This window comes from Falco punctatus (assembly GCF_963210335.1).
Source record: "Falco punctatus genome assembly, chromosome: Z".
Classification (NCBI taxonomy): domain Eukaryota; kingdom Metazoa; phylum Chordata; class Aves; order Falconiformes; family Falconidae; genus Falco; species Falco punctatus.
In genome coordinates, this window is record NC_137586.1 from 54,603,346 (window position 1) to 54,625,703 (window position 22,358).

Genomic DNA, 22,358 nt, shown 5'->3' on the forward strand with positions numbered 1-22,358 from the left:
TCTCTTCCCACACCCCATCCTCTCCCTTCCATGTCTTCCTCTTTCTTTGTCTTGCTGTACCCATCTCTCTCACTCAGTGCCCCCCGTCCTGCACTGTCATTCCATCTCTCTAGCTGTTCCTCAGTCTCTCTCGCTGTCTGTCTCATGCCCATCTTTCTTGATCAGTGCCTTCTCCCTGTCCCTTTGTCTGTCTCTTTTCTTGCCCTTGCTGGTCCTTTCCCTCCCCCCCCAACCGCCCTGCCCCCCCCCCCCCTCTGTCCCTCTCTACTCTTCCTGTCTATCCCCCTCAGTCTTTCTCTGCCACTGTCCTTCCTGGTCTTTTTCTCCCAACCCCACTGTTCCTTACTCTTCTCCCACCCCTGTACCTTCCTCTTTTCCTCTCACTGCCTGTACTGCTCTCCCTTTGCCTCGCTGTTCCTTTCATTCTCCCTGTCTTGCTCCATGCTCCTCTCTCTGTCTTCTTGTCCCTGCATCTCTTTATGTCTGGCTCTCACTACCCCTACATTTCTTTCATGCTCACTGTCCCTTCCCTTTTCTCATATTTTCTGCACATTTACATTTGTCCTCTCTTATCTATCACTCTCCCTTTCTCTGTCTCTCATGCTCCCTTTTTTGCATATTTTTCTTTCTTGGACACATGGACTCTTTCACAAGTCTTTCTCTGTCTTTTGCATACTTTGTCTCTGGCATGCCTCTACTGCATGGTCTTTACTTCTCTTGCACACTGCCTCCCTTGAGTAAGTTTTCCCTTGCTGCTTTACAAGCTTTTTGACTCATATTCAACTTGTTACATCTTTACTGTCTCAGTTTTTCCATCTCGTGCTTTTCTTCTCTTGCATATGCTGTTATGTGCAACCTGGCACGCTTGAGCTGTCCCGCACACTTGCCCTCTTTCACACTCACTTCTGCAGTCTCTCTGTCACATTTGCCCTGTCTTGTGTGCTTTCACTGTTGTATGCTATCCTTCTCATTTGTGTATCCCATCTTGTGCACTTTCCCTTTCTTCTGCCTTGTCTTGAGTGCTTTATTTCTCTTGTGCTTTCCCTGTCCACAGGTGTGCTTTCCTACTTCTGTACATATGCTTTCCTTCTCTCTTGCATGCATACACTTTCCTGTCTCTTGTACATGCTTCTATTCATATGTGCACTTTACCTCTATTGCATGTGCTTTCCCTCTCACTCACTCATGTTTACTTCTCCCTCCATTCCTCACATACAAATTCCTTCCTTCTCTCTCGTGGACATGCTTTTTCCTCTGTATTTCTCACACATTTTCCCCTCTCCCTCTTGGGCACTTTTTGTCTCCCGCCCCTGCCCAGTGCACTTGTCCTCTTGCTCACGCTTTCTCTTCTTGTCCTTGCTTCCCCTTTATCACTCACACCCTTTCCCTCTTTTTCTAACGCCTGCTTCCCTCTCCCACTTTCTTGCATGCTTTCTCTTGCTTTCCTCACATGGCTTTCCTTTCTAGCATGCTTTCCTTGTCTCCTGCATACACTCTTCCCTATCTCTACTGCCTCCCTTTTCCTCTTACGTGCCCTTCCCTCTTTTTTTTGTGTGTGTGTGTGTTCTGTCTCACATATTTACTCTTCTATACTTCACTGCCTTCAGTGCTTTCCCTTTACTACATATATTTTCTCTTTCTGTTGAACAGTCTCCCAGTCACTCTTTCTTGTACTTTTCCTCCCTCATGCACTCCTTCTTCCCACCCCTGCCTTTCCCTCTTCTCTCTTGCTTGTTTTCTGCTCTTTCATACTTTACATCCCTCTCATTTTCTTGCACTTTCCTTTTTGTGCATGCTCTCAATACCTAGCCTACTTTCCCTCTGATGCTTGCTCTTACTTTGTGGCATGTACTTTTCCTTTTGTCTATTGCAGTTTTGTTTATTGCTTTTTCTTGTATGCTTTTCTGTCTTGTGTGGGAATATGCTTTCCCTCTCTCATTCCCTCACACTCTATAGTAGTTTTCCCCTCCTCTCTCAAGTTTTCACTCTTACATGCATGCTTTCCCTCTCTGTTGTGTGTTTCCCTCCTTTTGCATGTGCTTTTCCTTTCTTGCATGCTTCCCCCTCTCATGCTCTTGCACTTCCCTTCTGTCAGTCGTGCTTTCCCTCTGTCTTTGTTGTTTGTACTTTCCCTCTTTGGGGCACACTTTCCCTCCCTCATGCAGCCCTTTTCCTCCCTCCCTCATGCTGTCTTGCATGCTTTCCCTCTCACTTGTACGCTGTCCTGTTCGGTCACATCCTTTCCCTTTTTCATGTGTGCATTCCATTTCTCATGAACTTAATCTTCTTTTTTCCATACATTCCCCCTCTCATATCTTTAATAATTTTTAGTATGCCTTTCCGCTCTCTGTCACCTTTCCCTTGCTCTTTCTGTTGCACCTTTCCTCTCTCGTGCATGTGTCCTCTCACTTTCTTATATGTACACCCCAATTTGCTTTCACTTTCTCTCTGGCATGCTTTTCCTCTCTCTCTCACGCTTTTGATCTTTGTCTCATGCACATTCTCTTACTCACAGTTTCCTGCCCTATGGTATGTGTTCCTGCTCCCTCTCATACTCTCACTTTCCTATATGTGCTTTCCCTCTTGTTGGATCAAGCTTTCCTTGTCTCTACTGTGAATGTTTCTCGCTTTCATGCTCTCTTAAGCTCTCTCATTTAATTAATGTTACCCTGTTTTGTCTACTTTCCCTGTCAAATACTTCTCTTCTTGGCTGAACTTCTCTCTCACATGCTCCTTTACTCCCTCTTGCATGCTTTCTCTTCCTCCCTGTTGTATAAGGTTACCTTCCCTCTTACATGCTTTACCTCTGTCCCATGCATCTATTCCTCTCTCTCTGACACTCTTCACACTTCATGCTTCTTCTTTCCCTCTCTCTCTTCTGCATTAATTCTCTGTCATGCATAGTTCCTTTATTGTGTGTACTTTCTCTTCCTCCCTGGTACACTTCCTCTGTCTGTTTCACCATCCCTCGGTCACAGATGCAGTTTTCCTGTCTTTTTTGCTTGCTTTCCTAGGCACATTTACGCTTTGTCACATGCTTTAATACAAGTGCTGTCTCGTCATGCTTTCCTTTTCTCCCTTGCCTGTTTTCCTGCTCTGCCTGCACTTCACATTATCTTATATGTGCTTTTCTCTCTTTTTTTCTTGTGCTTTGTTTTGTTTGCAGTTTCTTTTGCTAACACTCTCACTTTCCCCTCCTGTCTTATACACTTCATCTGTGTCAGGCTTTCCCTATATATCATGTTTACCTCTTGCACACACTTTGTCTTGCATGCTTTCCCCCTCTCTCATGCACGGTCAGTCGTTACCTCTGTCATGTGTCTGCTTTCCTTATGCATTCTGTGTAGGTTCCTTCTCTTGTGTACTCTTTCCCTTTAATCTTGGGCATTTGCTCTCACACATGCACACTGTGCCTTTCTCTTGTATGCAGTTTTCCTTTTTCTCCTCTTGTGCTCCCCCTGTGTTGTGCCCTTTTCCTCTTCCTGTCATGTTCTTTCCCTCTTTCTTGCATGTGAGGGCTTTCTCTTCCTTTTGTGCACATTCTCTTTTGTGCATGCTGTTTCTTGCCGCCCTGGGCTTTTTGTTCTCTCTCATGCAATTTTTCCTCATGCACTCTTTCCCTCCCTGTCTGTCACACTTTCTCATGCTTACTCTTGCATTCTTCCCCTTTCTTACATGCTGGCCCTCTAGTGCATGTTTTTGATTTCTTGTGCATGCCATTTCCTTATCTGTTGTGTGCTTTACTGCTTCCTTGCTTGTACTTTGTCTCTCTTAAATGTTTCAGTCTTTGTAATCCTTTTCTTCTCTGTTGTGTGTAGGCTTTCCCTTTTTTGTGGGTTAACTCCAGTCCACAGTTAAGCACCACACAGCCATTTACTTGTTCTGCTCGCAGTGGGATGTGGAAGAGAATCAGAAGGGCAAACATGAGACACGTGTGGGTTGGGATTGGTTAATAAGTGAAACAAAACGCCATGTGCAAGCAAAGTAAAATAACGAATTTATTCACTGCTTCCTATCAACAGGCAGATGTTTACCCACTTTCCTGGAAAGCAGGGCCTCAGTGTGCATAACAGATACTTGGGACGACACACTGTAACCACAAACATCAATCTTCCTCCTTTTTTTTTTTCCCCAGCTGTTACTGCTGAGCACAATATATGGGATATCCCATTGGTCAGTTGGGGTGAGCTATACCGGTATACCAGCAGTGTCCATTCCCAACTTCTTGGGCAGCCCTAGCCTGCTTACTTGGAGGGCAGCATGAGAAACTGAGAAGGCCCTGATATGCAGACAGGGTTCAGCAAGAATTAAAACATCAGTGTGTTACCAACACGTTCCATCACAAATTCAAAACACAGCACTGTACAAGCTGCTATGAAGAAAGTTAACTCCACCCCAGCCAGCCCAGTAAATACTGTCATGCTTTAGCTCTCAAGAATACTGATGTGCGCTTTCCCTCTGCATGCTCTTCCACTCCATCTTATGCTTTCCCTTTTACGCTCTTGTTTGTTCCCTAATGCTCTCTCACTTTTCTGTCCTTTTCTTGAGTTTTGGGGCTTATCTTCATTGCATGCAGTTTTTCTTTCTTGTTTTCCTTCTCGTGCACACTTCCCCTTTCTCTTACAGCATTCTTTCATACTCGCTGTCTCATGCTTCATAGTGCTGTTCAACACTGTCCTGCAGACATGCTTTCCTTCTTCTTATTGTTCACTTATTTTTTACTCTTTTTTTTGTTTACATCTTTCTTGCTTTCCCTCTCCATCTTGCTCATCTCCCTTCCTCTCTGTTTTGCTCTCTATCTAGCATATGGCCTTTTTCTGTCATGTGTACACCTTTCCTCTCCCTGTTTTTCACTCATGCTTTCTGTCTCACACACTGTCCTGCTCTTTCATGCAGTTCTGTCTTGATCTCACATGTGCTTTCCTGTTCTTCGACTTTCCATCTCTCACAAGCTTTACCTCTCCTTGCATATGCTTTCTTTTGTTGTGAGTATGCTGCAATGTTTCCTGTCATTGTCATGCATGCTTTTCCTCTTTCCTGCATATGCATGCTCACACTTTTCTTACATGTGTTTTTCCCCTTACTTGTGGTATCTTTCCTGCATGCCCCATCACATGCTTCTGCTTTCTCATGTCCTTTTCCTCTCTTGTGCACTTGCTCACTTGATCTTTCTTGCTGTCATGCTTCTGCAGGCTTTCCCGCTGTCACACTTTTTTCTTGCTGTGTGCTTCTCCTTCTTGTGTGTGTTTGTCCTGTCTTGTGTACTTTTCCTGATCCATTGCACTTTCCCTCTGTGTTACTCTTACCATCTCATTCCTTCTGTCTTGCTTTTTCAGACTTCTTTTCTTGCTTTGCTGTCTTTTCAGACTTTCCCACTTTCTCTTGCATTCTTTTCCACTCTTGTGTTTGCACCTTTCACCCTCCCATGTTTTTTGTCTTGCATACTTTTCTGATCTCATGTGCCTGTCTTCTTATGTCTCTTAGTTTTGCTTTCCTTCTCACACAAGCTTCACTCTTGTGCAGTTTTCGCTCTGTTAATCTTTCTTCTTGTTTTCTTGCTCTTCCATCTTTCTTGGAGGCTGCAGCTTTACCTCTTTTGTGTGTTTTGCCTTCCCCTTTTCCTCTTCCTTTCTCACACTGTCCCTCTGTTGTGGTTTCTGTCTGTAGTATTGCATGCTTCCCTTATCTCACCTGTTCAGGTTTGGTTTCCCTTGCTTGCTCTTTCTTGTGTGTTGTCTTCCTCTTCTGCATGCTCTCCCTTTTTTAGGGGCATATCCCATCTCTCTGCCCCTGAGATGCTCCTTTCCTCTCTTGCATGCTTTTTCCTTCTCACACTGTCTTGTGCTTTTCCTTTGTAACGGATGTGCTTTCTATCTCCTGCTGCCCTGCATGCTTTGTCTGTGTTGCACACTTTCCTTTTCTTACTGGCATTTCTGTCACACACCCCTTCCCTGTCTGGTGCTCTTTCTATCTCGTGGTTCCCTGTGTCTCTCAGTGACAGACTTTCCCTCCTTTCTGCCACACTTCCTTGCATGTGTATTTATGTCTTCTCAGGTGCGTCCCCTCTCTTGTACATTTTGTCGCACTCTCTTTTCCTTCATGTGCAAATTTGCTTTCTCTCTCTGTGACATGTGTTCTTACTCTATTGTGACCTTTACCTCTGTCTTCTCTCTCCCATGTGCAGATGTGCTTCCCCCCTCTCTTTTCCCCTTTTTCCTTATCTTGAGCATTCTTTCCTTCTCTAGTGAACACAATCGTTTTCTGTTGATCTCAGTCTCACACATGCTCCCTCTCTCTGTTATGCTTTCTCTCACTTGCATGCTTCCCCTTATGCACCTGCTCTCCTTTTCTTGTGTGTACCTTTTCTCTCACATGCTTTCCCTCTCTTTATGTGCTCTTCTCTCTCTTGGATGTACCTCCCCCTGCTCCTGTGAATGGTTTTGCACACTCGTGCACATTTTCACACTCGTATCTACTTTTTGTCATTCTTGCAATTTTTCTCTTAGTCTTTCACTCTTCTCATCTAGCTCTGCTGCTTCCTTTCTTTTGCTTTTCCCCTCTTCTTTGATCTCTTGAGCTTTCCATCTTTCTCATGTGCATATTCTATCATGCACTCCTTCCCCTTGTTCAATTCTCCCTCTCTTGCAGGTACTTTCTCACATGTTTTCCCCTTCTTGTACTTTTCTTCTCATGCAGTTTCTTGCGTGGGCTCTTCCTGTCTTGTGTGTTCTTGCCCTCCCTCTTAATACCCTTTCCTTTTCATCACATGAATACTTACCCTCTCTGTCACATGCTGTCTTTCTGTTGTACCTGGTTTCCCTCTCCTGCACATGCATTTTCCCTAGCTCTTTTCTTCTCTTTTTCTTGGTCTCTTCAGCTTTTTCTGTTTTGCCCCACTTGTTTGATCTTACATGCAGTCTTCATCCCTTATGTGTGCTTTCTCTCTTAAGCATGCTCTCTGTCTTGCAGATGCTTACCCTCTCTTGTGTGCCTTCTCTTTTCTTAATTGCTTTCCCTCTTTTTTTCATGCTTACTATTTTCCTCTTACGCACTCTTTCCTAATACCTTCCACAACCTGCTTTCCCCCTCTCTCCTTTCTCTTGCTCCGTCTTTTTCCTTTCACTTCCCCTCTAGTTTTCTGTTGCACATCACCCCCTATGCTGGCTCTCTGTCCTTGTCTCTCACTCATTATCTTTTGTTCTTGCCCTTGCTTACTTTCCCATATTTCTTTCCCTCTTCTGCTTTCTTTCCCCACTCTTTCCTTTGTTTTCTCTCTTTCCTTATTGTTTGCTGTCCTTGTGTCTTGCTTTTCTTTGCTCTCACTTGCTTTCTGTCTTCTCTTCCTCTCATGACTTTGCTGTCTGCTTTCTCTGGGTCTGTGAGCGCTTAGATTTCTGAAGAACTGTCTTAATAGCAAATACTGAGGTGAAGAAGATACTCAGTACCTCGTCATTTTCTATGTTTTGTGTCACCAGGTCCCCTGCTGTCTTCAGCAGCAGGAACACATTTTCCTCAGTCATCCTCTGCCCATTCATGTACTTGTATAGAAGCCCTTCCTGTTGCATTTGACAACCCTTGCTGATTCTGACTACATCCCTATATGGCCAGACACTGTCTCTGTATTCCTTCCAGGTTACCTGTCCCTGCTTCTACCTTCTGTTTGCGTCCTTTTCACGTTTGACTTTTTCCAGGAGCTCCTTGTTCATCTGTGCAGGCCTCTTGGCATTTGTGCCTGAATTCCTGCTCACTGGGATGAACATTTTGAGCTTGGATGCAGTGATCCTCAAATAACAGCCAGCTTTCACGGGCCCCTCTTCCCTCCAGGGTCTTTTCCCATAGGATTTTCTAGCAGATCCCTGGAGAGGCCAAAATCTTTTCCTGAAGTCAAGGTTGTGATCTTGCTTTTTCCCCCCCTCTTCCCTCCTCTCAGGAGTCCCCATCTCATGGTCACTGCAGACTTTGAATTTCACAACCAACAAGTCTTTCCCTGTGGTTGGGTCAGTGTCATGGTTTAACCCCAGCTGGCAATCAAACACCACACAGCCACTTGCTCACTCCCTCCCACCTGGAGGGGTGGGGAGGAGCATCAGAAAGGAATAAAACTCGAGGGTTGAGAGAAGAACAATTTAATAATTTAAACAGAATAAACAGATAAGAACAACAGTAATAACAATAATAATACTAACATCAAGAATAACAACAATTAGGATGGAAAGGTGGGGAAAAAGGGTAAAATCCAAAGGAAGGGAAAAGGAAACCAAGCAATGCACAGTACAACTGCTCACCACCCGCTGACCGATGCCCAGCCAGTCCCCGCGCAGCGATCCCCCCCAGTAACCCTCCAAGTTTATATACCGAACATAATGTCTCATGGTATGGAATACTCTGGCTGGTTCAGGTTCGGGTCAGCTGTCCTGGCTGTGTCCCTTCCCAGTCTCCTGTGCCCCTCCAGCCCTCTGGCTGGCAGGGCCCAAGAAACCCAGAAGTCCTTGACTTGGTATAAATATCACCCAGCAACAACTAAAAACACCAGTGCAGTTATCAAAACTGTTCTCACATCAGAGCCCAAACACAGCACTGTAATAGCTACTAAGAAGAAAATTAACCCTATCCCAGCTGAAAACAGGACAGTCAGGAAGTTGTCACTGATGCTTTACAGGAACTTCCTGGATTGCTTATGCCCTGCTGTGCTGTCCCTCAGCAGATGTTGGGATGGTTGAAGTATGTCTTGAGGACCATGACCTGCAAACATGAGGCTACTTACAGCTGTCTGTGGAAGATCTCATCTGCTTGTTCTTCCTGGTCAGGCAGCCTATAGCAGACACTCATTACAATCTCATCTGTACTGGTCTGCTTTTTAATCCTCACCTAAAAGCTGTCTCAAAAGCACACCCAGATCCTCCTCAGTGTTCTAAAAGCTGTCTCAAAAGCACACCCAGATCCTCCTCAGCGTTGAAGACAGCAAACTTGTTTCATAGCTGAAAGCTTTCAGGTGGAGCAGGAGCCTTCCTTTTGGTGCCAGAAGCCACTGTCTTCCAGCCTTGGCCTTCCACAGAGTTTTCCCTTACCATTTTGCTATGGACAGACTTTTCCTATGCCTGCACTGCATTTGGGGTCCCAGGCCCTTGAAGCTATAGGGTGTCTCTCTTTCATCCTCTCTGATGCTGCAAAGCTTGCTCACTTCCTCCTGTAACTCATCCACTTTGTGACACAGTTCTTCAACAACAGCGTATCTGCTGCAGGAAAGAGGACCATCTCTGCAAGCCTTAGGGAGAGGCCCTTGCACAATCCCTGCAGCTGGGGACTTGGAGGCCTGCATCTGCTATGCAAAACTCAGTCTGGGACAGCTTTCCAAGAGCTGCTGGAGAATGTGCTCTGGTACATCACTACCATGCCTGAAAATGTTTAAACTAGTCTGAATTGAGATGAGGATCCATTCATTGCACCCTTCTGCACAAACTCCTGTCTTAACTATGTTGTAGGCCTACAAGCTGTACAGGTGCTTGACCCTTTTTTACCAGGCAGCAGCTGTAACAAAGGCTTCAGACACTGTGTGTCAAGGGCAGCTGACTGAACACATTAGAAACTGCTATAGCTTCCTGAGGCCCACCGCCCTGTGGCTCTCCTTACCTTGTCCCTGTCTTGCAAGAGCATGTACCCTCAAATTTCTCAGAGTTTTCCCAGCATTCGCCCAGTGTTCCTGGACCCTGTCACCAGAAGCTCCCAAAGGAGAACCCAGAAACTACTGTGCAAACTTCTTGCTCTCCTGCTACTTGTCTTTCCCTCCCTCTCTCTGTTGCCTTTTGTTCCTCTTGCTCTTCCCTTTCCTTACACTTGTTCTCTCTGCTACTCTCCTGCTCACTTGTGCTCCGTCTCATTTGCTCTTTCCTGTTCACTGTGTTCTCCTCTCTCTCTTCCTCCCTCTGCTTCTCTTTACCTGTTGCTGTCTTTCCCTCTGTTGTTTTCTTTCCCTTTCTCTCGTAATCAGTCTTTGCAAGTCATTCTTTCCCTTTGTCTTCTCTCCTGTTCTCTTTGCCCTTACTCTTTTCTGCTCTCCCATGCTGTCCTTAGACCTGCCTTTTGCTTCCTTACTCTCCTCTTCACTTGCCTGCTCCCCTCTCTCGTTAGCATGCTCTGTGTCCTTGTTGTTGTCCCTCCTTTCCCTTCTCACGAAGCTGTCCCACTGCATCTCTTTCACTTTTGATTTCTTTACCTTTTGCTCACTGTCTTTGCCTCTTTGCTTCTGTGTCCTTCTCTTTTCTTCAGTCCCTGTCAGTCTTTGCCTATGCTTCTATGCCTATTTCCCTCTTCCCCTCCTTCCTCCTTGCTTGCCGTCTTACCTTTGCCTCACCACCACCCCCACCCCCCCACCCCCCCGGGGCCTCTGCCTGACTCATTTTATTTTCCTCTCACTCTTCTCTATCTGTTCTTTTTTCTCTCTCAATCACACTCTGGCTTTCTTTGCCCTGCTTCTATTTCTGTCTCTTTGCCTCTCACTCAGTCTATCACGCATGCTCCTTTCCAAGTCTCTCTTTCTCATTGCTCTCTTTGCCCACTTTTTTTTTCTTGCTTGCTCTCTCTGCCTTTCCTGTCTCACTCCACCTTTGTCTCTGTTTTACTCCAGTCTCCCTCAATCCTGTTTCTTTTCCTGTTTCCAGCTTAGTCCCCTGATCTCTCTCACCAACCTCTGCTCACCCCTTGGCTCTCCTGATGTCACTATGCCCACTGTGCTTTTTTGTTCTCTTCCTTTCCTTTCTCTGCCTTCCTGTCTTTTTCCCCCTCTCCTCTTACTCTGTGCTCCCTTCTTTCTTGGTCTCTGTCTCCACCTCATCTCTGTCTTATGCCAACATGTGCTCTTTCTTTCTCCAGCCCCCTTTCTTTCTCCAGCCCTCTCACTTGCCCAGCTTCTCCCCTTTCCTTGTTTTACTTCCCTTGCACATGCAGTTTCCTTCAGGCACATTCTCTTTCCCGCTTTGTCTTTTCCTCTTCACCAGTGTGTTTTCCACTTGTTTTTTCTCTCTTCCCCTTGTCTCTTTTCCTTTCTTACTCTCCTTGTCTCTCTCACCCTTTCCCTGTTCCCTCTCTTTCCATTTCTTTCCGTTAGTAGCTTGCTTTGTCTCCTTGCTTCTCTCATTCTCTCTTCTGTCTCTCCCTCTCCCTCACTTTTCCCATCTATTCTGCCTTTCTCTTGTCAATTTTCTCTTCCCCATGCACTCTCTTCTCTGTCCCTCTTTCTCTCTCCTTTTTGTCTTTCTCTACTCCACCCCCTTTCTTGATCTCTTTCCCTTTATCATGCTCTTCACATCCATTTCGTTTCGCTTCTCTGTCTTCTCCCTTTCTCTCCTCCCTGTCTCCTTTTCTCTCTTTCTCATCCTTCTCTTTCTCCCTTTCCCTTTTCCTCACCTTTTCCATCAGTCTCGCTTTATCTCTCAATTGATCTGCCTCTTTGAGTCTCTCTCCCCGTTGCTTGCTTTCTCCCCCATCCCCTTCTATTTTTCCTGCCGTTACTCTTTTGCCCCTTTTGTTTTTCAGTCCATACCCATATCCCTCTCTCCTCTTTTCTATCCTTTGCTTTCATGGTCTTTCTCCATAAAGTTCCCCCCCCCTTTTTTCCTCGATCCTGTCCCTCCTCTCTCTGCCTCTGTGTGCATCTCTCCCTTCATGCGTCTCTCTTCAGACTTCCTTTCTGTCTCTCTGTCTCCCCTTTTTTCTCTTACCCTCCTTCCTCTCTTGCTGTTTTTCTCTCCTTTTGTATCTCCCTGTCATGCATGCCTTTTCTCTTTTCCTTTCCCTGTGCACTCTTTCCCTTCCTTTGTGTCTCCATATTGCTCCATCTCTCCCTTTCTCCTGTGTTCCCTCTCTTTCTGTCTCTGCCCTTCTCTCTCTCCCCTTGTCCTGCTTGTTCCCTGTATCACACACCTTGTCTCCTCACTCACACTCACCTTCTCTTACTTTTGTTTATTTTCTCCCTCTCACTTCCCCTGCTTCCTCTCTCTCCCTTGCCCTCCCCCTCTTGCACTCTCAGCTGTCTCTGCTCTTCTCTACCTTTTTGCTCCCACCCTCTCCCTTTTCCTGTCATTCTTTCTGCCTCCTTTTCTCTCTCTGCTTCTCTGTCTGACAGGTGATGTCCACATTTTCCTCGGAGCTGTCTTTTTAGGTTTCTTGGCCACTGGACACAGTCAAACTGTAACATCTGCATCTTCTGATGTAGTTGTAACATCAAACTAACATCTGCAATCTTCTGAAAGATGTATCCTGTCTGTTTGCTTTACATTTTATGTGTTACAGCCAAGATTAGCATTATAGTACCATCAAAACTATGGTGTGAAAAATCCTGTGCTGATTTTTCTGCTTTCTCCTCAGCTAGAGTCTGGTGAGGAAGAGGGTCTGCAGCTGGTATACCAAGGTATCTTCCTCAGAAATAAAATTGGTCTTGCACTTAATTTCTTGGCAAGGTGAAACCATTTTTGTTTACTGTTCCTTTTATGCTCCATGGTATTAGCATTGTGTAATCCTTTGCAGAGATCCTAGGGTATGGGTTTACAGATCCTGCTGTAATCCATTTTGCTTGCAAGAGAAGGCTTGTAGGGCTCTACAGTCTTTATGCTAATACTGAGTACTGTGGTTTGGAGTTTTTTTATATAGTTTTAATTATACAACTTCATGCAAATTATTTTTAAGTCCAGTGCTCCTATAAACTTGACAAAGTAAAAATTATGTATGATACTTGGGCTCAGTACGAGTATCCCTGCATAATCCCAGAAGTCATATCATGGCATCACAAGGAATAATGAGTCTCTGAACATGAATCCATTGCACATTGCACCAGAAAAAGCTGTGAAGAAAGCTGGGAGCAATATTCTGATACACTGCATGAAATATACACACTGAACTAATTCTCCTCCCTTTCTCTTTGGTACTTTGGATATTCCTTCCTCTTGATTCTGAAACAGAAATCTTCAGATTAAAGCGCAGTACCAACTTCAGCTCTTCTCTGCTGTTGGTAAGGGCTGCGTGATGATGCTGGATTCTCAGTGGTTTGGAGCCACTGCAGGAGCAGAGCTATTCAGAGGGACACTTCTGGAAAGAGGGGGCCATATTTGTAGACTTCTGCTTACATACTTGTTTATGGTATAAATATTTCTAGATGTCACCTGTACTTTTTGCTGTTAATGGATTTGTCTTACTATTCTTACTTGCAGGGTTGTTTGTTTTTTTCCACCATTAGTTTTCTAGTCCTTTTCTGTTCTGTGGCCAGCATAACTGACTGCTGGTTCTGGTAGCTGTGGATAGGACTGTACACGGGATGCTGTCCCTCTGCATTTATCCAGGATTTTTCTATCTTCTTTTCTCACACATTTTCCTGAAGTGCACAAGTTCTCAAATGTGTGTTATTGGCATGGCAGGAGTAATTTGAGGAGAGAGCTGTTAATTTAGTTAAGTCACAAGTTTAAAAATGGTTACTGTAATGGAAAAATACAATGAAGAACTGATTCTCTCCTCAGTGCAGAAGAGTGAGTATTGCTTCACAGAACAATAGAACAGCCCAGGTTGGAAGGGACCTTGAAAGATCATCTGGTCTGACCTTTCATGGGAAAGGGAGCCTTGATGAGATCATCAAGCATCCTGTCCAGTCACATGTTAAAAACCATCAGGGATGGGGAGGCTACCATGTCCCTGGGAAGATTGTTTCAGTGATTAATTGTTCTCACTGTAAAAAAGTCTTCTCTTATCCGGAGATGAAACCTCTCCTGATGCAACTTGTACCATTGATGCTTTTCTTCTCCATTTGGTAACTGGTGAAGAGAACACCTCTGTGCTCTTTTTAGCCACCCTTTAAATACTGTAATACTGTGATGAGGTCTCCCTGAGCCTTCTGTTCCCCTGGGAGAGGAGACCAGTTCCTACAGTCTTGCATTGTAGGGCAGGGTCTCCAGCCCTTTGATCATCTCCAGCCCTCCTTTGGATCCTCTCCAGTCTGTTTGCATCTTTTTTGAATTTTGGGGACCAGAACTGAACACAGTACTCCAGGTGTGCCCTGACAAGCACTGAGTAGCATGCGGCAGTCATCTCTCTATCTCTGCTACGCATGCCCCTGTGGATGTTGCCCAGGACCCAGTTTACCTTTGTTGCTGCAGCAGTGCTCTGCTGACTCATGTTAACCTTGTTGTCCGCTAGCACCCTGAGGTCCCTTTGAGCAAGGCTATTCCCCAGCCACACAGATCCTCATCTGTACTGGGGCCTTTGGTTATTCCGTCCCAGGTGCAGAATTTTGTGCTTGTCTTTGTTAGACTTCATCCGGTTCTTGCTAGCCCACTCTTCCAGCCTGTCTGGGTCTCTGTAAGATGCCTTTCCCTCCATGGTCCACCTCACCGCCCAGTTTAGTGTCACCAGCAAACTTGGTGAGGGTGCTTTCACTCCTATCATCGAAATCTTTTATGAAGATGTTGAACAGCTTGGGGCTCAGTATCAATCCCTGGGGGACCCTACTTGTGACAGGCTGCTAGCCTGAGTAAAAAACATTGATCACCACCTTCTTGAGTTAGTCTTGTTGGCCAGTTTTCTACCCATACTTAAATAATTTCCTACCCATTACTTAAATAATCTGTGCCTCACCTCTCTGGAAATGCCATGTGACACTGGTCATATCTTCTGTTAGACTGATATATTCTAAACTGGTAAGTCTGAATTTAATTAAATAACATGGTAACAGTCTATTTTAAGTTTCTTCAGAGCCTGCCTGTCCAGAATTGTTGGATGCAATTTTTCTTTACATCTTTAGCTAAAAGGATGACAAAGAGCTCTTTGTTTACAAAGGTGGGCAGAAAAGCCTGTAGATGCACCTTAACAGAAAATCAAGCTGTAAGTGTCCTTGTTATTCCCTTCATGTATGATGCTGACGTAAAATGCTTCAGGTTTTTTTCTGTCAGAAGTCTTCAGAAGTGCTAAGTGGATTTTGGAAGAATACTTGCAGAGAATTGACTAATGCTGGGCTTTGGAACACTTACGATTTGTGTTTTGCTTGTTAGGAATTTTAGTGATTTGGTTGTATCTTGTTGCTTTAAAGCCTGGGCCACTGTCAACAGGAATAGACTGGTTTAACTTTTTTGGTTTCTTTGGAGCTGAACAGAGTAACATGTGCTAAGGACTAACCTGAACAGAGCCTTATGGGAAAACCTGAGGCAGTGATAACAGGCAGGAGCAGGCACTGCGTATATACCAGTATGGCCTGCCTCCGAAGCAGTGAGGAAAAGCATATCAAGCGGAGCACTCGGCATGCAAATCTTGTCTTTGAAGAATGGCTGGAACTCATCAGTTTTGTGGTGAAGAAATCTAGAGACTACACGGTCATGGTGCCTAAAGTGTGGTTTAGCTAGTTCTTTGTCTGCAGTCCTGAAATAGAAAGGGTGTTTGAGCTTGTGAAGTGTTTTCTTTTTTCTATAAGAGAAGGTGAGAACTGATCAAATGAAAAGCAGAGAGTTTCCAGTTCTTTGTAAGTTGATTGCCACAGGATCAGTATTTGGGGAAATGAGCACATGCAGAGGGTGAATTGGATCTAGCGGACATCTCTCCAGTTAGGCTTGTAAAAATCTTGGCAACCTTTATTAAAGATACACTTGATTTCTTGCCCTAGCAGTTAAATAATGATAGTAGCCAGAGTGGCTGTTCAGACCTTCTGGCCCAACGGCAGCATAACTGCATTCCTGCTTGCAATCTAATATAAATCTTTGTTAGGTCTCCAGTTTAGGGAGTTCATCTGAAACTTTCAGGGGCCAAGCCTGATTGGAGAAGGGAAAAAGAAATCTGAAACTTACTTGATATATGCCCTGTGTTTTAGATAGAGCTCTGTTCTAAGCAGGTTAGCTAGTAGTGGATGTGAATGATAAGAATTACCTTTGCTGGGTGACTGAGACTACTCTTTCTGACAGGTAGCTCCCAGCACAACTGATTATGCCGGCAGCGAAAACAGACAAAACTATTGATATGATCCTATTTTTCCCAGTCTTGATGCTGAAGTGAAGAGAATTGAAGTTTCAGGTCTTAATAGCCTTTTATAGCTAAGTCTTTGTAAGAACCTGCTGAATCCTGTGCTACAGTCCACATATATTACAGTCTACTGTAACTTACTGCCATGGACACTTGACCTTGCTCAGGTAGTTGTAGCTTCTCCACCTTTCTTACTAGAAGGAGGATGCACAGGAAAATCAATGGTCATCCCCAAGTTCCTTCATTTCCTTGACTAGAATATACTTGACAACCCTTTTAGCTTGTTGGACACTGCCCTTTTTGACTTCTGTCCACTGATATGGTGTGGTGTCAAAAATTGTGACTCTATAGAATTAATGCTTTTCTGATTATATAGTCCATACCAGAGTTGATAATGTAAATTTCCAAAGAAGTCTTGGTTCCCTTGTGTCTACTAAAAATATATAGTGTTTTTCCATGACAATGCAGGGTTGTGTGCAATAATCTAAAACAGCACTGTAAGAATTATACTAGGTGAGAGTAGGGCATGTGGGAGAGATGTAGCAAATTTGTTCTTGCTGCTAAACTAATTGATATTTGCTTGCTTAGATCAGAGCAATTTCTTAACAGATTGCAGATATTCCAAGATGCCACAGACAGACACTTGGAGTGCTACAGGGTTTGTTTCTGACTGCAACCCTTTATTAATATATGCAGATTAACAAAGTGCCAGCTATTTTTCAGAGAGCACTAAAAGGGAGATCTTGCAAACTGAAACTGCAGAAAGCCTAGAAAGAAAATTGCTGCTAATAGAGTAAAAATTTACTTCAAATATGCAAATTCAGTATCTCCAGTAAGAGGTAACCTAGGCACTGATGTTCAGGTAGAAAAGAGGAACTGGAAGGGCAGAAATGCTGGAGGATAAGTTGAAAGTACTCAGAATATTTCACACTGAAATCCTCCAGACATGACGCTCCTCTCCAATCCCAGAAAAATGACAGCCCTGGGGTATTCCTCACTCATATGCTTGCATATTTCTAAAATGTTTGTTTAATTTGGTGCGTTACGACAAGGGTTGGAACAATGTAAAACAGTGTATTTTAAAATACCTTGTGGAAGGATTTTTAGGGCAATCTGTGGAGGGGGTTTTGCTTTTAAACTACAAAACTTGTGCCACCATCTGCCAATTATTCTATATAACTGAAGACATGTTTCACAAGAGAAGAGTTGTTTTTCTTTTGTGGTTCTGGCATCATAATTTTTTTTCATTTTACAAACCTTGTATTATCCATAACACCTTAGAGATGGATTGAGAGGTGAAAGATTTGTTGACAAAACATTGGCAAGTAGGATTTAGAAGATCCAGAGAAGGAGAAAACCTATTAATAGCACAAATGCATGGCCATATTTTTCTACATATTAAACATTCAATTAAAAGAGATTTTTGTTGAAAGCCAATATGTGTTCTCAACTATACTTAACGTTTGCAATCAAAATATGGTGTGTTCAGTGATGTGAATCTATAGTGTTCTTTGCTTCAGAAGTCTCTGAAGACATTTTTTTTTCTGGATCTAGCAATCTTCAGCATCAATCTCGCATGAAGTTTGGATATGCTTTGTCATCTTTAAAACATTTGGATTTCTCTCAGGTCCACAGAAGCTAACTTGCTAAATGAGCTTAATATTAGAGGCTGGGTACTTACCGGTTTGCTCCTGCATTGTGCATAGGCCTTAATATTAGGCTGGTTCTGTCAGAACATGGAGGTAGTTTACATCCCTCTATGCTTTTCTCCTTTAAATAAGAAAAGGCATTAACTGCTGCAGAGACAGTTCAGTATGAAATAGTTACAGGTTGATGCTTTAGGTGTGTCCTGTAATCTGTTGTTTTCACTGAACAGCACTGAGAGGTTGCAAGGTTATTCATTACTGGCGGATCCAGCTCATAAGCAGTAGAATACATGAGTGGCATGCCACAGCCAGCTTTCTGTGCTACCCTGGTGACTTCTGGAATAACTCGGGTACCAGCTGAGCTACATGGATTGACTTGATCACATTAACAGCAGCAGCCTTATGGCCTGGTGAAGCCCTGTACCCTGTGGTTTCTGTGTGTGTGTATAATGAGCAGAAGGAGCACACAAAATCATTATTCTTAGCTATTCAGCAAATTGGGTGCCTGGCAGAAGCCAGAAGAAGGAATGGTGCTGTGCTCAAATAACTAAATCATTCATTGTCCTGGCATCAGAATAGCTGAGTAGGTCTGACTGCTTCTGCTCAGTCATTCCAGTTCTGTTTCCGCAACAACATGCACGGGACCTCCTATACCACGTTCAGAATAAACCAAATTATTCTGCTGTTGAACCCACTAACAGTTCAACTTTGTAGATAGTGTGCTTCTCTAAATTGCACTGCTGCATTATACTGTGAAACTGTCCAAGATTTCACTCCCTTCACAGGTAGGTGTCTGTATTTTGTTGAGAGATGAAGCCAGTGCCAAGACCATTTGGAAGTAAAGGTATTATATAAGGAGAAGACAGTTTGTTATTTTTACTGTAGCAGAATACAAAAGGAATTGTACCATTTACTTATTGGCTTAAGGATTCTTTGCTGGTAATCATAATGTGAAAATGCAGAGTTCAAATGTTTCTAGTAAAGATTACTATGTGCTCTCATTCCGCTAAAATATTAAGTCTACCTAATTTTTGAGGCAAATAAGTGAACACAGAGATTCAACTCAAAATAATCTTCCAGCCAGTTTCTTCATAATTGAAAAAGTAGCCATTTTTTACATTTTTAACACCACTGATTTACAGTTAGGAGCTTTCTCATGATAGGGTACTAAATATGTTGTTAGGTGAGCACAAACTAGGGAAAAAGTTATGAACTGAAATTTAAATTTAAAATGCAGAGTTCTTGAAAGACCTGGATGTGTAAGTCCATGAGCACTCTCACTCCTTTCTTTTAGGATTCCCTTGAACATCCCATCATTGAGATTTACAAATGTGATAGCCACAACCACTGATAGCCTTTGTCTAGCTCATCTATCAAGTGCATTTTTTTACTCTGGAAAATGGTTTAAAAATTGCCTGTTTGCCTATCTGACTCAAAAACCATTTCCTCTGTTTATTCAGTTGTATCATCTAACTACTATAAACACTATTTGTACTCATATCAGCACGAAAACAGCTAAGACTGAGTGAACTGCGGTTTGTTTTAATCCTTGTCAACAAAATCAGTTATTAAACATAAAGCTGGTATTTACACAAGCTCACTGAAGGATAAGATAGTTATGCAGAAGCAGGGAGCTGCCTAGCTCACTGCCAAGTCTCAGTTTCCTTGGTCAAGCAGCAAGGGAAATAGTTTTTTGTGAACTGATTGTGTATTTTGCAGTCATCCACACCTGCTGTTCTTAGCTGCTTTTTCAACTCTGCGTTCATAACCTGTTCTTGCTTCCGCTCAAAGTCTTTGGAATTTTGCTGGGAAGTAGGACTGTATCCTAATTATTTTGATTTAAAGAGTAGTAAGTTTAACGGTTTATGTCAAATACTGCATTCTGTAGCTTGCTTAGTCGTGACTAATTTTCGTCTTACAGAAGTGCTAGTCATCTTAATTTTTTATTACTTGGAACAAGATCAGAATTAAAAACAGGGAGGAGCAGAACAGATTCTCAGATCAGGACTTCAGTGTAAATACTTGAGCTTTTTTCTGGTGTGTTCTTTTGGGAACTGATGATGTAAAATATTTTGATGGAGAGAGGAGAATGTTCTGCTTATTTTTCTAATGAAATAGCTTTATTCCTTCCTTTTGTCTGAACAGGTAAGCATCTGAATTTGGTGGGAATTAGTCTCTGCAGAAGTGGTTTGGCCAAAGTGGACATGTGCCAACCCAGCATCATAGCCGCAAGTTGGCACCTCAGGGGAGGGCGAACAGTCGAAGTGCAGAAAACTCTTTCACTTCCATTTTCATCTGACTCCGGTCACCCACCAGAATACTTCAATGTGGCAGATCTGGGTGACGCAGGTTACATAAGGGGCAGACATTTCTTGCAATATAGTGGGTGCAGCTGAGCTAAGGAATGCAATGTGTTGCTTATGTAAACCGAAGAATGTGGTATTCTCTGCAAAATGCTGTTAGGTAACTTTGTGAAGTTTTCTAATAGCATAGGTTTTATGTTGCTTTGTACAATGTTACTGGCTGTGGGCAGCAGCACACTCTGGCAGGGTTTATGCCCTTTACACGGGCAGCAGGCTCCATGTGATCATCCACTGGTTAGGCAGCCTTGTGAAGAGTACTGAAGTCTTTCTTCTCTGCCTCTTATCATCCAGATTCTGTGGAAAGGCACTGGAAGGCCACCATGAGACGAAGCTATCTTGAAACTGCTTAATGGAGACTTTAACGATTAGAAAAAAGTGTGTTAAAGCACAGAACCTTCTAAGTGTGAGGAGAACTACTGGGCGCTTTTATTGCGGTGACAGTTGCTATGCTTATGCTTAACATGCTTACGTGTTATAGGATATATAGAGGTGATAAGGACAAGCTTTATTAGTTACATCGTTGCATCAGTAATCGGTTTTCTAACATAAAGTGGAGATCTGTGAGTATTCTTTGTGTTGTGAAATAATGCTACAGAGCAGAGGAACTCGGATGTCTTTACTAAATTTGCCTGAGAACGAACTCCTCTGTTTTTGTTACCAGGAACTCAGCGGCGGTGGGCCATGGCTGTTTTTGCTACGCTGTACTCCGTTCAGTTCCAGTTGCCATCTACATTGTTTTGGTAACAGGTCTGCGTTACCACCTGTTCATATGGAGTGTCTTCTCACCAAAACTACTTTATGAGGGAGTGCATGTGTTCATCACAGCTGCTGTCTGCCTGTTCTTCATGGCCATGGATCAGAAGCACTCTCAGAAAGTTTGAAAATAACTGCGGTACGCAGTTCTGCATCGCAATGTCCAGTGTGTCACTGGAGTGGAAGAAGGAAAACAACGGCTTTAAATTGTTGTGCAGAATTTGAAAAGTAACTTTGTTTATTTTAGTCAAGACCAGGCTTTGAAGGGCCTGTCTAGTTTTAAAACTGGGTCTGATTTAAAAATGTTGAACTGAAATAAACTGTTTTTCCATGAATAACTTTTGTTCTATAGCTGTCATTATAGCAGTCTCCAAATAACAGAATGGTAATATTACATGATTTGAATTTTAAAATGTACATCCTAATATAAATACAGACCAGTGCCTCATGGGCACTGAAGAAATCTTTTGCACATACAATTTTTATACCTTCTTAAACTACAGAATTCTAAAAATATACAGGACTTCTTGGTGCTGTTCACAGGATGTTACATTAATTAGCCTTGGTAGTTGGTTATTTTTTTGTTGTTTTGTTTCTAGTGTGTGCATTGAAATTATTATTAGATTATTGAATTATTATACAAATATCCCAGGTAAAAGATGTTTTTGTTTGTTTTGCATAGGAATTAAATTCTGTTTAAAGGCAGTATTTTCTTTGTAAGGTGAGTGCAATCATTATGTGTAATGGATTTTGATCTGCACTTCAGGCACTGGGTAAGAAACGCTAATGGGCTAACAAAGTAATGAATCTTCTGTGGAGTCCATTCACTGCTAGAATGTTGTGTTTCTTTTTATTAACATATAAATGTTAAATCAGGTTGGTGGCGGCTGTGCTGGACATTTGATCGTGTTTTCTACACTAGGATAGAGAATTGTGAGCCATGAACAGGAAAATAGTTTAATGGGCTGAGTTACCAGCAGAATAAAGGGTGTGTTTGTATCACCTTCTCCCTAGTGACCTGTCTAGCCTCCTCGCTCGAATGTGCTATAATTAATTCCTAACAATGTTGTTTTCCTTGCTTCTGTCAAGAAGGTACACATCGATGACTGTCCTGAGTATCAGTATTCTTTATGTGGGCGGTATTCTTTATGTGGGTTTTTTTGCCTCATGTTTTTTCCACATTAGCAGCCAATAGGATTTAGTCTAAACGTATTAGAGGTGAAGCAGAAGAGAAGCATGCAGGGAACTCTAACTTTTGTTATAAATCTGCAATTAAAAATATTTTAAGCCCTATGTAGCCGACAGCACATTTGTTAGGATCACTGATAAACTTTTCTTCTCATGTTTCAGATAGAGCAAATCTCAAAGCAGGCCTTTAGTTTTTATACATTAATGATAGGCCACCTTGATCACCAATATTTACATATTTTTCAACTGTAAAACAATACAATTTTCAGTACTCTGGCCATGTATTGCAGTTCACCTGGAGAAGAGACTAGTAGATTTTAATGTAATTCACTGTGACCTGTTGGAAGTTTGAAAATTAAATATTTTAATAAATTATTTTTCACTGCTAATTATGGAATATTTAAAACAGTTGGTGTTTGTC

The 22,358-nt window shown here is 42.9% G+C and overlaps 1 protein-coding gene across 7 annotated transcripts in view; it reads left to right on the top strand.

Moving 5' to 3' along the window:
- Positions 1-22,042, top strand: part of PIGG (phosphatidylinositol glycan anchor biosynthesis class G (EMM blood group)) — a 102,883-nt gene extending 80,841 nt beyond the window's left edge. For 6 of the 7 annotated variants that reach the window (XM_080371719.1, XM_080371721.1, XM_080371722.1 and 3 more), the window contains one exon: positions 20,658-22,042. In XM_080371719.1, coding sequence (XP_080227845.1) covers positions 20,658-20,877 — 220 coding nt within the window. In that variant the 3' untranslated portion in view covers positions 20,878-22,042. The remainder of the gene's footprint in view (positions 1-20,657) is intronic. The other variant, XR_013924815.1, reaches the window with a different exon arrangement.
- The last annotated feature ends 316 nt before the right edge of the window (positions 22,043-22,358 follow it).